Raw genomic sequence first — 15,026 nt, 5'->3', positions numbered from 1 at the left:
CACAGTTCACATCGTGGAAAGCCCGACTAAAAGGCTTAAAGTTTAAGTCAGACACTTCTACTTAGAACCTTGCTGCTGAAGATCTCAGCAGAGAGAACAGAAGGCTAAACCATCCCAGTTCCAAAAGCCCTTCAGAGCTGGGTTTAGGTGAGACAAATGATATAGGAGAGCTTTCCTGTATTCCTATTCTTTCATTTAAAGAGTCAGGACCTTTAGGGTCTCATTCTGTTGTTATTTTTGTCAGTGGGAGATGTTTCTTGATGGAAAAGTTGTGAAGTAACCACCTACTTTCTCTCTCTTTACAGCTGTAGATGAACAAAATGCCCAGACTCAGGAGCAGGAAGGCTTCCTCCTTAGTCTCTCAGCTTCTGAAGAGGGCAAGGAGCTAAGGAATGAGGATAAAATCTCCCTGCAGTCATCACACAGCAGCAGCTATGGAGTGTCCAAAGTGAGGAACCAACGGAAAGGTACTCTGGGGCTGCCACCATGCAGATCTTGCATGTAACAGCGTTACACTGTTCCGAGTCCTGTTTTTCTCTCATTTTTGCATGATTGCTCTAAACCTCAGATGCTACTCTTTGCACAATTCTGTGTGCAACCCTGTGCATCATACACACTATCATAGAATCATAGAATATCCCGAGTTGGAAGGGACCCACAAGGATCATCAAGTCCAACTCCTGGCACCACACAGGTCTACCCAAAATTCAGACCATGTGACTAAGAGCACAGTCCAAATGTTTCTTGAACTCCGACAGGCTTGGTGCAGTGACTGTGTCTCTGGGGAGTCCGTTCCAGTGTGCGACCACCCTCTCGGTGAAGAACCTCTTCCTGATATCCAGCCGGAACCTCCCCTGTCGCAGCTTGACTCCATTCCCTCGGGTCTTATTGCTGGTCACCAGAGAGAACAGATCAGTGCCTGCCCCTCCGCTCCGCCTCATGAGGAAGCTGTAGGCCATGATGAGGTCTCCCCTCAGCCTCCTCTTTTCCAGACTGAATAGGCCAAGTGACCTCAGCCACTCTTCATACGTCTTCCCCTCTAGGCCCTTCACCATATTTGTAGCCCTACACTGGACACTCTCCAACATTTTCACGTCCTTTTTGTACTGTGGAGCCCAGAACTGCACACAGTTTCAATACATTTTTGATGGCTGCTGGTTTGTGGTCTTAGCATATGGCAACTAGCATTCAGGTATTTATTTTTTTTTAATTTAGCAGTAATCTGCATTCTCTTGGCTTTCTGTGCTTGGACAAAGATGATCTTGAGCATTTTTCATGTCATCTACCTGATGACATTTCTCTGTAAGCCCCTGCCAGCTTTTGCAGATGACAGAACAGAAGCCAGTTTGGTTTAATAACTGTGTTATGTGAGTAATTTGTTAGAGATCCCCAATCATTCCAAGTATATTTGGAACCTAGTGAGTATGGATTGGGAGCCAACTACCCTGTCTGTTGTGCTGCTGTCACCAGCTTTTTCTCATCTCCATTTCTAATATTTGCAGAGTCATATTTCTGTACCTCCAATCTGTGAAGTTTTCCGGCTGCACATATGCCACATCTCTGTCTGTTACTGACTTGTTCTGTCAGCTGTTTGTTTTACAGTGGCTAGAGTGTTTTGCTGTTGAGTGATTCGTAGCCCAGTCTTGATGCTTGGGCTGTGCTGTTATGTGCTGGCCTGAATCACGTCATGTTTGTCAATAGCCATGTTTGTGTTGTGTTTTACAGCGTCCAAGTCTCCTTGCGAAAGACAAATAAACAAAGGAAGTTTGTCGCTGGGCAGCTCTGCATCTCTTCCTCCCCAGACAGGAAACCGGGACAACTTGCCAATGCTGAACACAAAAATCCTCTATCCAAGTGAGTGTAATACCCACCACTTCCCATTTTTTGCAGCAAAATGTAGTATGGGTGACAACAGCACAGGCTTAACTCTCTGTATGAAAACACAAAAATTGTTCTGCCTGATGTTCTTTTGCTGGGTCCACTTGGAGAGAAATCCCTTTGTAGGTAACTTTCCACTAGAGTAGAACAGTGGAGACTTGAAGGAATTAGTAATAGTTATCAATATGCAGCTGAGAAAACCTAAATACAGATTTTTATTAACACAGTGCAGTGACAGAATTTAGATATCGATTACAAAGGTATTCTGAGCTCTAAGGGACCTTGAGAATGCTGGTAGGGTGCCAGGTGGCTGAGAGAGGTTTCTGAAGAGTGGCAGCCATGGATGGGGAGCAGCAGTCCCCTTGTGTGAAAGCTGAAGTCACTGGATAATACACAGATCCAGCATATATGCACAATTCCCACCTCATGCATCTTGTGTTGCAGCTTCTCCACATCACTGCAGTGCTGTCCTTCCACCTCTTCCCCCAATTTACTTGCTCAAACTGTTTCTTCTGGAAGCAGGCCATTTCCTTTTTCTATGAAAAAGCTCATATTTGTGTTGCCAGCTAATAATTTTAGAAGCAGGAGGCAGTAATTCTTGAGTGACTTGGAGAATAATTTCAGTCCTCCTTCTTTCCCTCTGCTCCTTGAAGCAAGGATGGTGCATGTCCCACCCTGGAGCACATAGCTACTGCAGTGAATACGCTCCTATTTCCCATTCACATGCACTGTTGGCCTCGGGATATCCTGTCACTCCAAAACCCCATAGGCAACCCTAGAAACCCTTCTCTTTACTGAGAGTGCTAACCCTCCTGGAGTGGAAGAAAGCACTATTGCTAGTTGCTTTCCACAGTGAGTGACTGGAGTTAATATATTCTGAGATTCAAATTACGTTTTCTGTTTATTGTTATCACAGTCTTCCCCATTGTCAATTTTCCTACAGATATCCGTGCCGGCATGTCTGGGTCTTTGCCTGGGAGCTCTGTCATCAGCCGATTGTTGATCCATGCTGATCCCTTCAACTCTGAGCCTGAAAATCTGTGAGTATGCTCAGGACGTTGAAGGGAGTGGGTCTTTCCAAATGAATGTCAGCATTGTGCTGTGAGAACTAGATTAGTTTAGAGAGCTAAATAATTGACTGCAGCAACCTAGAGTTATGTAAACGAATTCATATGCTGATGCCAGTGAGGATCAACTTATGTAGTTAGACATACAGTGATGTATCAGACTCATAGAAGAAGATTTTTAGGTTTTAGGTGAGAGAATGAAATTCAGACCAGTCTTCTCCCACCACTCAGGGATGACTCCAGCTTCCAGTGAGTATGCAGTAACTTGTGGGGGAATTAGCACCATTCCAGCATGGAGGCCAAAGAAAGCTCATGGGCAGGCCACACTGTGGCAGACAAGTGGGAGATGTGATATGAACACTTTCTCAAGCTGTTTCTGCTAAACTCTTTAACAGTAAAAATTCAGTTGGTACACACTTAAATATTTTTTCCTAATCTCAGTGCCCCTGAGATTACCAGTGGACACTTGAGTTTATTTGACAAGCTGTCTGTAAGTAACACCTAACATACACATGCTTTAGCAATTAGCATTCCTAAGGTTTTCTGAGTCCTTTTACACAACCCCAGTGACCAGGAGCATAGCTTTTTGTAAATCAAGTGTAGACTTCAGTGTATGTTTTGTTGGTAAGGGGAGAATTCCTCTACAGATCTTCTGGCTATGGTCAGAGGCTGCAGGCCAGGGACACTGCTCAACAGCAACTTTTAAGGTATTCCCTGTGGGTTTTAGGCAGCTCCCAGCAGTGTTTATCTGACGTGTTGGCGTACAGTCGTCTTGTTCTTCACATTTTTATGCAAGGTAGCCAAGGGAGGCACGTGAGATGTATACCAAGTGGTATGTAGACTTAGGGATGGGAGTTTAGTGTGTTTTTTTTTTGTTTGACAGTGAATGTTACACAGAGAAGTGTGTCATGAATAATTACTTTGGAATTGGACTGGATGCGAAGATTTCTTTGGATTTCAACAACAAACGTGATGAGCACCCAGAGAAGTGCAGGTGGGTTTTTCATTGACAGACCTTTGGCCAGAAGTGACCGCTTCTGACCACTTCATGTTTTCATGGGTGCTTTTGAAGCCAGTTGTCTAAAAGTGTGCTGAATAGTTACATCATCAGTCTCGTCTGCATCATCTTCAGGGTTTGAAATCATGATGAAGGGGATAAGTTACTGATTTATTACTGATTTGTTATGCTGTTCTGGATAGTATAAGATCTTTGACTAGCTGCATCAGTGTGGATCCAGTGTATTGGTTCTATTCACTTCATGATCTCACTCACGGGTTTTTCTCCTGGACTTGCTGTTTGGCTCAGAAACAATCACATCTCAGCGCCACAGAGGTTGATTTTGGCCTTGATCCTAACTTAATACAAACCACTGTATAAGTCACAGGCTTTGCACTTTTGCATATCTGGGCAAGTACAGGATGTTCTGTATAGCCTGGGACTGGTACATTTGCTATGCTTATTTGAGCTAATACCGCAAAACATTGTGGATGCCCTGGTGTATGAAACTGACCAATTCTGTGCTGGGGAATCTGTATGTGTCTGGTAATGTGTGTTACTCAGTCATCCTCAATTCCTACGTGATTTTTTTTTTTTCAAGAAGAATATTTTCCTAGCATAATCTATGACCATTTTGAGTGCTTGACCCTTTTGGAAGCAAGGCACATTTGTGTTTTAGGATGTAGGAGGTACCATTTCAAACTATATAGGCTATTTCACCTCTAAGTGAACAGCTAAATGCCAGTCCTGACCTTTTCTCTTTTGTTTTGCTCCCTTAGAAGTCGTACTAAAAATATGATGTGGTACGGAGTATTGGGGACCAAGGAGCTGCTGCACAGAACATATAAAAACCTGGAGCAGAAAGTGTTGCTGGAGGTGAGGAACTAGCACATCCATCTGTTGCTAAAACTGCGGTGCCTAATTGCATCTCCTTCAGACACTTGGATTTTGGCAGGGTGATTCTCAGGGCATTTCCTTTGCCTGCTTGATAAATGTACTTGCTCTGTCTCACCTAGCTAAAAGTGGCTTTTCTTGGTTCTGGAAGATAACTTGTTTTCTCAGCTGATAAAGGAAGTGTCATCCTGTTGCAATGCAGTAGCCATCCCCAACAAGGTATTCAGCATAGATAGGATTGTTGCCTTACATCTGATGTCTTTTGTAAAAACATTTTAGTCCATAGGTGTGGAAGAAAGCTGCTAATTTAACTGTGCTATAATGTGGATCAAACAGGAAGATATTCTTGTATGGCCCATTGACAGCATAAACAAGTAGTTTTGTAAGAGGAGACCCTTATCACAGAGACTGTGTAGGTTTTTCAGAAGTTTTATGCCTGTCTAGATGAATAGACCAACAGGCTCTGCCAGGCCTCTGGTGTACCCTGTTTTGCTTGACCAACCTCGTTGCCTTCTATGAGGGCAACACAAGCTGGGTAGATGGGGGGGAGAGCAGTGGATGTCATCTACCTTGACTTTAGCAAGGCTTTTGATACTGTCTCCCACAACGTCCTGCTAACAAAGCTGAGAAAGTGTGGGATAGACGAGTGGACAGTTAGGTGGGTTGAGAACTGGCTGACTGGTCGAGCTCAGAGGGTGGTGTTTGGCGGTGCAGTGTCTGGCTGGAGACCTGTGGCTAGCGGTGTTCCCCAGGGGTCAGTGCTGGGTCTGGTCCTGTTCAACATCTTCATCGATGACCTTGATGAGGGAATAGTGTCTGCCCTCAGCAAGTACGCCGATGACACAAAGCTGGGAGGAGTGGCCGACACACCAGAAGGCTGTGCCGCCATTCAGCGAGACCTGGACAGGCTGGAGAGCTGGGCAAGAAGAAACCAAATGAGGTTTAACAAGAGCAAGTGTAGAGTCCTGCACCTGGGAAGGAGCAACTGCACGTATCAGTACAGGCTGGGGGACGACCTGCTGGAGAGGGTGGACAGGTCATGAGCCAGCAGTGTGCCCTGGTGGCCAAGAAGGCCAATGGGATCCTGGCGTGCATTAAAAGGAGCATGGCCAGCAGGTCAAGGGAGGTGAGCCTCCCCCTCTACTCTGCCCTAGTCAGGCCTCACCTGGAGTACTGTGTCCAGTTCTGGGCTCCCCAGTACAAAAAAGACAGGGATCTCCTGGAAGGAGTCCAGCGGAGGGCCACAAAGATGATACGGGGCCTGGAGCATCTCCCCTGTGAGGAGAGGCTGAGAGACCTGGCTCTGTTCAGCCTTGAGAAGAGAAGACTGAGGGGGGATCTTATCAATGTTTGTAAATACATGAAGTGTGGGAGACAGAGGGATATGGCCAACCTCCTTTCAGTGGTTTGTGGGGACAGGACAAGGGGCAATGGCCACAAAATGGAGCCCAGGAAGTTCTGCACCAACATGCGAAAGAACTTCTTCACGGTGAGGGTGACGGAGCACTGGGACAGGCTGCCAAGGGAGGTTGTGAAGTCTCTGGAGATATTCAAGACCCGTCTGGATGCCTACCTGGGCAACCTGTCCTAGGGAACCTTCTTTGGCAGGGGGGTTGGACCCGATGATCTCTTGAGGTCCCTTCCAACACCTACAGTTCTGTGATTCTGTGACTCTGTGATTCCTGTTTGGGGAAGAGAAGCAAGTCTCTCTAAAACCTGTGTCTGCCAGAGGAGAGGTGATTCACGAGACATGAATGAATACATTCTTCTACTCTGATAGACAGAGAATCATAGAATGGCTTGGGTTGGAAGGGACCTTAAAAGTCATCTATTTCCTACCCCCCTGCCATGGGCAAGGACATCACCCACTAAATCAGGTTGCTACCCACAGAATCAGAATAAACTGAAGAAACCTGAACTAATTTATTACTAAGCTGTGCAGGCTGTTTCCAGTTGCAGAGCATATGCTGTGGTTGGAGGGGTTCTCTACTGCTGTGCTGAGAGTAATGATACCTTTTTTTCTGTACAGTGTGATGGGAGGCCAATCCCTTTGCCCAGTCTCCAGGGAATTGCCGTACTCAACATTCCCAGCTATGCAGGAGGCACCAACTTCTGGGGGGGAACCAAGGAAGATGATGTGAGTATTTCCTAAGACAGTCCAAGAAACATTTTAACTTAGTGTTGCTTCTGGAGTCATAGCCCCCGACTGTCCCATAGTGCTTGGAAGAAGACAACAGGGAGCTTGTCTGCATGTACTTTCTCTGTGAGGTGGATAGGATACCGAAAGGCCAATCTTCAGCAGCTATGCACCCAAGCAATCCGTAGCGATTCAGAAAGGAACCGGATGCTGTCCAGGGCATTTAGACTTCCAGGAAACGTGTTAAATTGGCCTTCTCCCCTCATGCTGTCTGAGGAGTAAAGCCCCTTGAAGGCAAAGGCAGTTATATCCACTCACAAACATTGTATTGTTTGAAATGAAAGAGAAAGTGCTTACTCTTATAAGAAGAATTATTCCTTTGTGACTACAGTCTTTGTATTGGACTTATTCTTTAGCTGCCATTGACAGCACAGTTGGAATATTGAGGCTCTTTTTTCTCTTTCCTGTGTCACTGCAAATCTTCACCTTCTAGCCTCATTGTTAATTCTGTACAGATTAAGCACCAATTGTGCACCAGTGGGGAAAAGGAAACCTCCCTATCAGAGCTGTATGTCAGTTGAATTCTCTCTCCCTTGTATTTGACTAGACGTTTACAGCCCCTTCCTTTGATGACAAGATTTTGGAGGTGGTAGCCGTGTTTGGTAGCATGCAGATGGCAGTGTCACGAGTGATAAACCTACAGCATCACCGGATTGCACAGGTATCAGCTGCTTTTGTGAGCTCTGCTTGCCTCCCCCATCTCCAGTGCGTGATGTTTTTGCCAGTTTCAGTCTGTAAAGCCCTCCTTTCTGCTCTGTTCTGTCCATGGAAGGAACGTCCACCAAAGCTGAAAAGGTGTGTGTTCAGGGGCAATTGGTGCATGGAATTGTTTGCCAGCTTTCATTGTGGTAGGAGATAGATTAGCAATTCAAATACAGGTTAATCCAAAGACATAGCAAATAATGCCTGTACACTACCTGGGGAAATGTTTTGGAAAGAAAGAGCATGTCTCATGCTTTTGAAAAAAAACAGCATTTTAGAGCTGTAATGCAATCACTTCTTGCAGTGTCGGACTGTGAAGATAGCAATCCTGGGAGAAGAGGGAGTTCCTGTACAAGTGGATGGAGAAGCCTGGATCCAGCCTCCAGGTTACATTTGGATTGTTCATAAGAACAGGGCACAGACCCTGACCCGAGACAGGGTAAGAGCAGCCTTGGATACACTGTACTCATGCTTTCGATGTTACTTGTTCCTGGAGCGTGTCAGTGGCCACATATGAATGATTATCTTGGTGGATGTAGGAATTATGTTTTGCTACACATTATAAAACCCTCTGGAAAGAACACGGCTAAACTTGCGTTCACTAATTGGGAAATCAAATAAGTAAGGTTTCTGCAAGCTTATTTTGCATCCTTTTCTAGGTGCCCTGTGACACAACATTTCTTAACATACTTGCATGCTGTTTTTCCCACAGGATGCCTGACTCGCTGAGTGCTGTGGAATGTCTAGATTCAGCTGTTCAATATCTTAATTTCTCATTATTGTTCAGAATGTGGCTTATACCTCGCTGACCAAGAAAAGCAGTGTCTCATGCCTCGTTCATCAGTCTGTGTCTGTCTGATCTCCTAATTCTCAAATATACCTGATAAGTACCAGCATATAAAGAAGTGTCCTTGCCATTTTAATGTATTACTGAATGGTGGGAAGCTAAAGGAAAGGATAAAGGTATTGCTGTGGTACAGACAGGCTTATGGTTCTCCCCCAACTATGTAATTTTATGTGGATAAACAGTTTGGTTGATAGAAGTTCTTAAAAATTCCCAGAATAATATGCCTTTACCCAGTTTCCAGAGCAAACTGAAGTCCTCCGCAAAGGACTCACCTGCTGAATAACAAGAAATGAGAGAACAACCAAGAGGAAAAAAGGAAAAGCAGCCAGATACAGATTGGAAACGTTCCCTGGCAGGAAGTTACAAGTATGATAGTGTGAAAAGAAAGCAAAAGTGGGACTACAGAGCCCCCGTCATGGTAGGACAGGGAAATACCCAAGACCTCTTGAGCTGGGAGAGAACATTGGGTATTGGTGTGGATGGTGGGGAGAGGAGGAGAAGGGGATAGCAAGCAGACTCTTCCCTGGAGGGATGGAAAGCTTCTGCAATGTCACACTGAACCTCGAAGGGGAGTGGGATGAGTGAAGGAGATAGGACAGAGTCAGGTGGAACAGAGTTCCTGCTGTAAAGGTGGGAGAGAGAAAAGGAGAGGCAGCCTATGTGTGGGTACAGTGGGAAAGGAGAGTGAAGCACAAAAGGCAGACAGGACACACAAGTCCCTAGTGAGCATGCTGTGTGTGTTGGACCAGCTGAAGCCATGGCTGTGATTGTGCTACCCCTCTCCTCCCTGCCTGCAAACCAGTTCTGCAGGCATGGAACTGCCACTGAGGAGCAAGTTGCAAGTTTGCAGAGCAGCATTCAGCTCTCATGTTGACCATGGGCTTATCCCTGACTCTCCTGCTGTCCTTGTGGTCATCATTGCACACCCTTTCCTTCACAGAGCCAGTCTGTCCTATGCAGTAGATGAAGTGGGGTCCTCTTTTTGAGTTGGTGACCCTGTACCTTTGGTAGCATTTTTCAAATGTGATTTGGGATATTTGGTTTCCTAAGCAGAAGATGGAAAAACTCATATTCCCTCATGGCCTCCTCTGGACCACTGTAGAGTCATCAGCAAGGCTGAGATCAGCAGATAGCTTGTACAGAGCTGGCGGAGCTTGTTTTTGTCCTATATGAGAAGCAGTAGGGGAAAGGAATGCTTTACCACAGGTCTTCACAAGTATTTGCAGATGCAGGAAAATGATGTGTCTTCAGATCGTTGGGTTGCCCCCATGGCAGTTGTGTTCTCGTAGACACTGGATCTCCTCTCCAGACATCCATCTCCTCTCCCTCTAGTCCTGTGCCCCTTACCTATTCTGTAGTCATCTCATTTGAATTCCCAGGACCAGGATCCAGGACTACTATTTTCTTTCCCTTTCCCCCACCCATCACACTCAGTCTCCTTTCATTTTCTGGCTCTCCAGATGCTGATTTTTTTTTCCCCGTGAATGCTGTGCACTCCTGATCATTATCCTCCCCTTCTCTGAATTCTGCTTCCTGTTTTAGTCTTCCTCTCCCATAGTGCCTTCTCTCATCTAATCATCTGTCTTCCCATTTTTTGCACTCGATTCATCTCTCCTTGCCCTGAGGCTCTACATGTCAGTTTTCCTTCTCACCATATCCAATTTTGAGCCTTCTGCATTGGATGTGTTTTTCTTTTTTTTCTGAAGCACTAGCTGATGGCAGCAAGAGGATCAGTAAGAGTGCAAGTGGGACAAGTTCTGCCTCAGAGTTCAGCTGCTAGTCCACCAATTACTGGGGAAGCCCAGTTTACTTCCAGATAAGGGGGAGTCTTGAACATTTTTGATTTCCAGCTCCAAGATGTCACTTGAAGAGATGTGCACTAATACTGCTGCTCCCTCCTTTCCACAAAGCTTGTAATTAGTTGAATTGGATGGGTTTTTACTGAATAACAAAAGGCTCTTCCTTGGGCATACATGTCAAAATTCTGGTTTCTGGTTCAAGGTATAGAGGCAACATAGGTACTCAAAGAAAAGGCTGCCACCACTAGTGTACTGGTGGATTCTTCTGGTCTGGTCCTCAGAAGTGACCTAATGATTTTGACTAAAATAAGGCTTAAGTAAAAATTAAACCAAGGCAAGCACGTGGCATAGAAAATTTCAACCCAAATAGCTAAAGTTAGCAAAGTTACAAGCAGCTGAACAACTGGGTCCTCCAAAGAAAAGTGTTTTACAGTCATTGGCACCTAGAACCTTGTTTTTTTATAGGAGATACATAAGGTATCTTATAGTTTGCTTGCTGTGGTTTTAGGCATTTGAGAGCACCCTGAAGTCCTGGGAGGACAAACAGAAATGTGAGTTGTCCCGACCCTCCTCTTTCTCACTGCAACCAGAGATCATGTCAGAAGAAGAATCCACCCAGATCAACCAATTTGGTCAAGCTGCAGGTGCTCTGATCCACAGGTGGGTCTCAATTTGCTTTTAGTGAATAGAGCCCTCCTTTGGTGCCCAAAGTTCTTGTCTGACACCCTGTTCCTGGAGACTCTTCTCTTGGGCAGTGCCGGTCCATGTCGCTGGGGTACCATTCTTTCATTATGCACTGTCCCGGCTGCATGAGGATTGAAATTGTATAAACTGTCATAGGTCATCCTGAACAAAATGTATCGCTTTCACGAGCAATCACAGATCATTTAATCCTGAAACAACCCAATGGCTTTGAATGTCAATGATTGTTATCAGAAGTAAAACAAAGTCCTCTTTAAGAGCTCAGTTGACAAGCTGGGTTCTTGTAACCATGATGCCCAGCAGAGATTTCTGGAAGAAGTCACTTTATGCTCATCTGCTCATCCTTTACTCAGACATGCTGCTGCTTGGTCTGGGCCTCTGAGGGAAAATGCCCAGAGTCTCATCAGTGAAGTGTTAATTAAACTGCAGTGTGTGCAGCTGCCTTTCACATCACTATGGTCATATTAAAATGTCTGGATCATATTTCAGACTGATTCCAACTCGTGTGCAGAATTGAATATGCATCTGGAGTTGTGCATGTGAAATCTGCCTTGCTTTGCGTATGCATGCTCACTGTAGCAGGGAAAACAGCCCTGCTTTGCCAGAGCCTGTACCTCTCCCATGCTTTATCCCTGCTCCTGTCAGTCAGATGGGTATTAAAGGAGATACCCAGTCAGAAAAGATCTCTGCTTTGAGCATATGCTGATGCAATCTGTAATTCTCTCTTTAGCATTCGGGAAATAGCCCAATCCTATCAGGACATGGAACAGGAGCTTGCCCATGCTGTCAATGCCAGCTCCAAGTCTATGGACAAAGTCTACGCTAAATCCAAGTCTACAGAGGTACTTCACTCACTTGGCATCTTCATTTTGTCCTTGTTCCATAGCTCTTGGTCTCCCTTTCTGATTGACCAAAAGTAGGGCTTGCTTCTCTAAGACTTCTTCCTTTGACTGCTCAGACCTCTGCATTTCCAGGCTTAATTTGCGCATGAATTGCTTCCCCGCAGGGCCTGAACTGCAGCCTTGTTGTAGAGATGGTGAATAATGTCAAAGCCCTGCATAATGAGACAGAGCTGCTGCTGGCGGGCAAGATGGCGCTGGTAAGAAGCACAAAGCAAGAGTAAAGCAGCCTCTCACTTTTTCTCATCTCATACTGTGGCCTTGGCAAGCAACGTTTTGCTGGTCTTTGTCTTCTTTGTAACAAGTCAATGAAAATGACTTCCAGGATGAAAATAACTTCCAAATGAATTCCATCCAGGAATTAGGATGGTGTTGTTACATTAGTATGATGAGCAGTCAGGCTAGTTTCTCCAAGTTTGGAGCTCAGAAAAGATACAAATTATGAACTTGGTGATGTCTGGGCAGGGTGACTGCTGTGCACTTCCTTTTAAAAGGAGGAACTGCTCTGTTTAGCAAGGAATTTCAAGACAAAAGGCATGACTATACATTCCACCATGTGGCTTTTAACTCTGCTTTGCTTCCGTTTCTGATCCAGCAATTAGATCCTCCCCAGAAGGAGCAGCTCCAAGCAGCCCTGGCAGACATGGACCTCCAACTGAGGAAACTGGCAGACATCCCTTGGCTGTGGCAGCTTATGGAACCCTGTGATGAGGAGGTGAGGAGGACCAAGGCCGTATTTCCCTAGCTATTCTCTTTTTCACTAGTTTGTTGTGTGCCTTTCTGTGAATATAGAGCTGATACGAGAAAAGATCATTAAGAAGGAAACTTGACTCCCTAAGGCTAGAGAAAGTAATTTCCTGCTAATGTCCTTTGACTGACATGGGATCAACTTTCTCTGTTTCCTTCTCTGGCTTGGTCAGAATGAGTTTAGAGGTTTTTTTCCTCTTTTACAAGAGTTATGGACCTGAGCTTGACTTTACTCGTTTCAGGGGGACCTATGAATGTTTTCCTGATTTTTCTCTTCTTGTTCCTATAGAACCAGATGCTGGATTATTCTAAACGCAGCCGCAGTGGCAAATTCCGTCTGGTGACCAAGTTTAAAAAGGAGAAAAACAACAAAAATAAGGAGACTCATAGTAGCATGGGATTGCCGGGTACCAAGTCTGCTCATTCATTGTCTCTCTCTGTCACACTAGTGTGGTCGCAACCCTACCCATTCTGTGTTTCCTCTCATGTTCTCTCCCTCTTCTGTTTCACTTGCATCTTATCTGCCTTTTCTTTGAGTATAATGTCTTTTTCACATGGCAAAGTAGTTTATGGTTCTGTTCTGTCTGAGTCATGATCCCCCAGTACTAAACAGGTATTCCTGAGCAGAAACAGGAGGTACCCTCTGAAGAATTCTGCCTACATCTGGCCATTTTCAGGGGCATTTTAGAAGGTGCTTAATGCAGTGAATTTGAGTATTTTGGCATTTTAGGTATCAAAACGACTGTGGGGCCCAAGTCCGCATAACTCCAGTCTTTTCACTGCTGATTTTCTGTGATACGGTTAATGATGTTTCTTTCATTGATTCACCTTCAGGCTTTAATCAGGTTTCATGTCTAAGGGGATCAGCATCACCACAGGTGCAGCCCTGACCTTTAATCCTACTGGTCAGTAGATAAAAACTGGCCATGAATCATAAAATTGTCAGTCAAGACACTTTCTCTCCAATTGGGTTAGTTGATTTTTGGTTTATATTGTGCTTATGAAGACCTTCTTCTTCTGAAATTCAGAAATACTATCTGTTCTGTGGGTTCCTGGGTCCTGTCCTCTGCCATGGAATTGTGGGTACAGTCTCTTTCTGTCTGATGTGCTGGTGCTCATCCATTGCCCCCCAGAATTTGGGAACTTTATTCGTCTCTTATTTAGAGGCTGTGCAAGAAGGTGGAAGTCCAAGCTCTTCCTCTCTCCCTCAGACTTCAGATAGAGAGGTTGCCACTTTGTTTACAGACCACAAGTGTTCATACATAATAGCAAACTAACCTGTGGTTGATTCTTTTTTATACATTTTATGACTCTGTTGTTTTGTAAGCAGAGGAATTTCAAGATTTTACTCATAAACGTGGGGGTAAACTTTAAAAAGTTTATCCAATCCTGTCAGAACAAGCATGTGCTTCCTCCTGGCTTTACTACAGCTATAGCCTCTGCTTAAGAGAATACCTCTGATCTTACTCTGCCCTACCTCCTTTGTTTGAGACTGTAGGTTGTGCTACCAGTCCTTGCCCTCTCTTTGGTTTGAGGCTGTGGTACTGCTTGCCCTCCTTCTCTGGCACTGAGTGCTGATGGTGTCCTCACCTCTCACTCTCTCCTGGGATTCTGGGTACTCAATGCACTCCTGCTTTTCCATCTCTAACAGTTCACCTCTGGGGAACGGAGGAGGTTGCGGCCTGGCTTGAGCATCTCAGTCTTTGTGAGTATAAGGATATCTTCATCCGGCATGACGTCCGGGGCTCTGAGCTCCTGCACCTCGAACGGAGGGACCTCAAGGTACTTTCATGATTGGCTCATCAGAAATAGCCAGCTGCATCTGCATGACCTTCTGTGCTGAATGTGCTTGGAAGCTGTCTGCCCACTGTTCATTCCACATGCCTTGGCAAGATGAATGGGTTCATTGTGGCCTTGTTTTATTTTCTCACCATTTCAGGTCACCTGATGTTTAGTAGCAGGGAGGTAGAACAGTTAGTTGAGAGACCAGCTGTCTAATTCTTCACAGCTTCCTGGAGAAGTCCACACAGATTGCAGACAGTATTCTTGAGAGTCTCTGATTTTGATGATGGAATGGGATTTTCAACTTCTCAGCTGCTGTACCATCTTTGCAGAACATGCTGTGATTTGGAAAATTTGGGTCTTAAGTTGTAGTCACTGGACTAAATAGATCATTGCATTTCTTTGTTACAAGAAAAAATGGTCATGGTCTTTGATGACACTGCTAGATTGAGAGAATCTTTGATATAATAAGCACGTTGTACAACTTTTCTCGTCAGGAGATGCTTTCTCTGAAG

The 15,026-nt window shown here is 45.0% G+C and overlaps 1 protein-coding gene across 8 annotated transcripts in view; it reads left to right on the top strand.

Moving 5' to 3' along the window:
• Nucleotides 1-15,026, top strand: part of DGKD (diacylglycerol kinase delta) — a 66,622-nt gene that overhangs the window by 45,394 nt on the left and 6,202 nt on the right. For 6 of the 8 annotated variants that reach the window (XM_067002631.1, XM_067002633.1, XM_048063127.2 and 3 more), the window contains 14 exons: nt 306-467; nt 1,726-1,854; nt 2,822-2,918; nt 3,829-3,939; nt 4,722-4,818; nt 6,866-6,973; nt 7,581-7,694; nt 8,040-8,174; nt 10,890-11,041; nt 11,814-11,925; nt 12,090-12,182; nt 12,578-12,697; nt 13,019-13,136; nt 14,381-14,511. In XM_067002631.1, coding sequence (XP_066858732.1) covers nt 306-467; nt 1,726-1,854; nt 2,822-2,918; nt 3,829-3,939; nt 4,722-4,818; nt 6,866-6,973; nt 7,581-7,694; nt 8,040-8,174; nt 10,890-11,041; nt 11,814-11,925; nt 12,090-12,182; nt 12,578-12,697; nt 13,019-13,136; nt 14,381-14,511 — 1,679 coding nt within the window. Of the gene's footprint in view, nt 1-305; nt 468-1,725; nt 1,855-2,821; nt 2,919-3,828; nt 3,940-4,721; nt 4,819-6,865; nt 6,974-7,580; nt 7,695-8,039; nt 8,175-10,889; nt 11,042-11,813; nt 11,926-12,089; nt 12,183-12,577; nt 12,698-13,018; nt 13,137-14,380; nt 14,512-15,026 lie in introns of those variants that run through there. The other 2 variants (XM_067002632.1, XR_010833651.1) reach the window with 2 other exon arrangements.

This window comes from Anser cygnoides, chromosome 9 (assembly GCF_040182565.1).
Source record: "Anser cygnoides isolate HZ-2024a breed goose chromosome 9, Taihu_goose_T2T_genome, whole genome shotgun sequence".
Taxonomy (NCBI): domain Eukaryota; kingdom Metazoa; phylum Chordata; class Aves; order Anseriformes; family Anatidae; genus Anser; species Anser cygnoides.
This window is presented reverse-complemented; position numbering and strand designations above follow the sequence as displayed.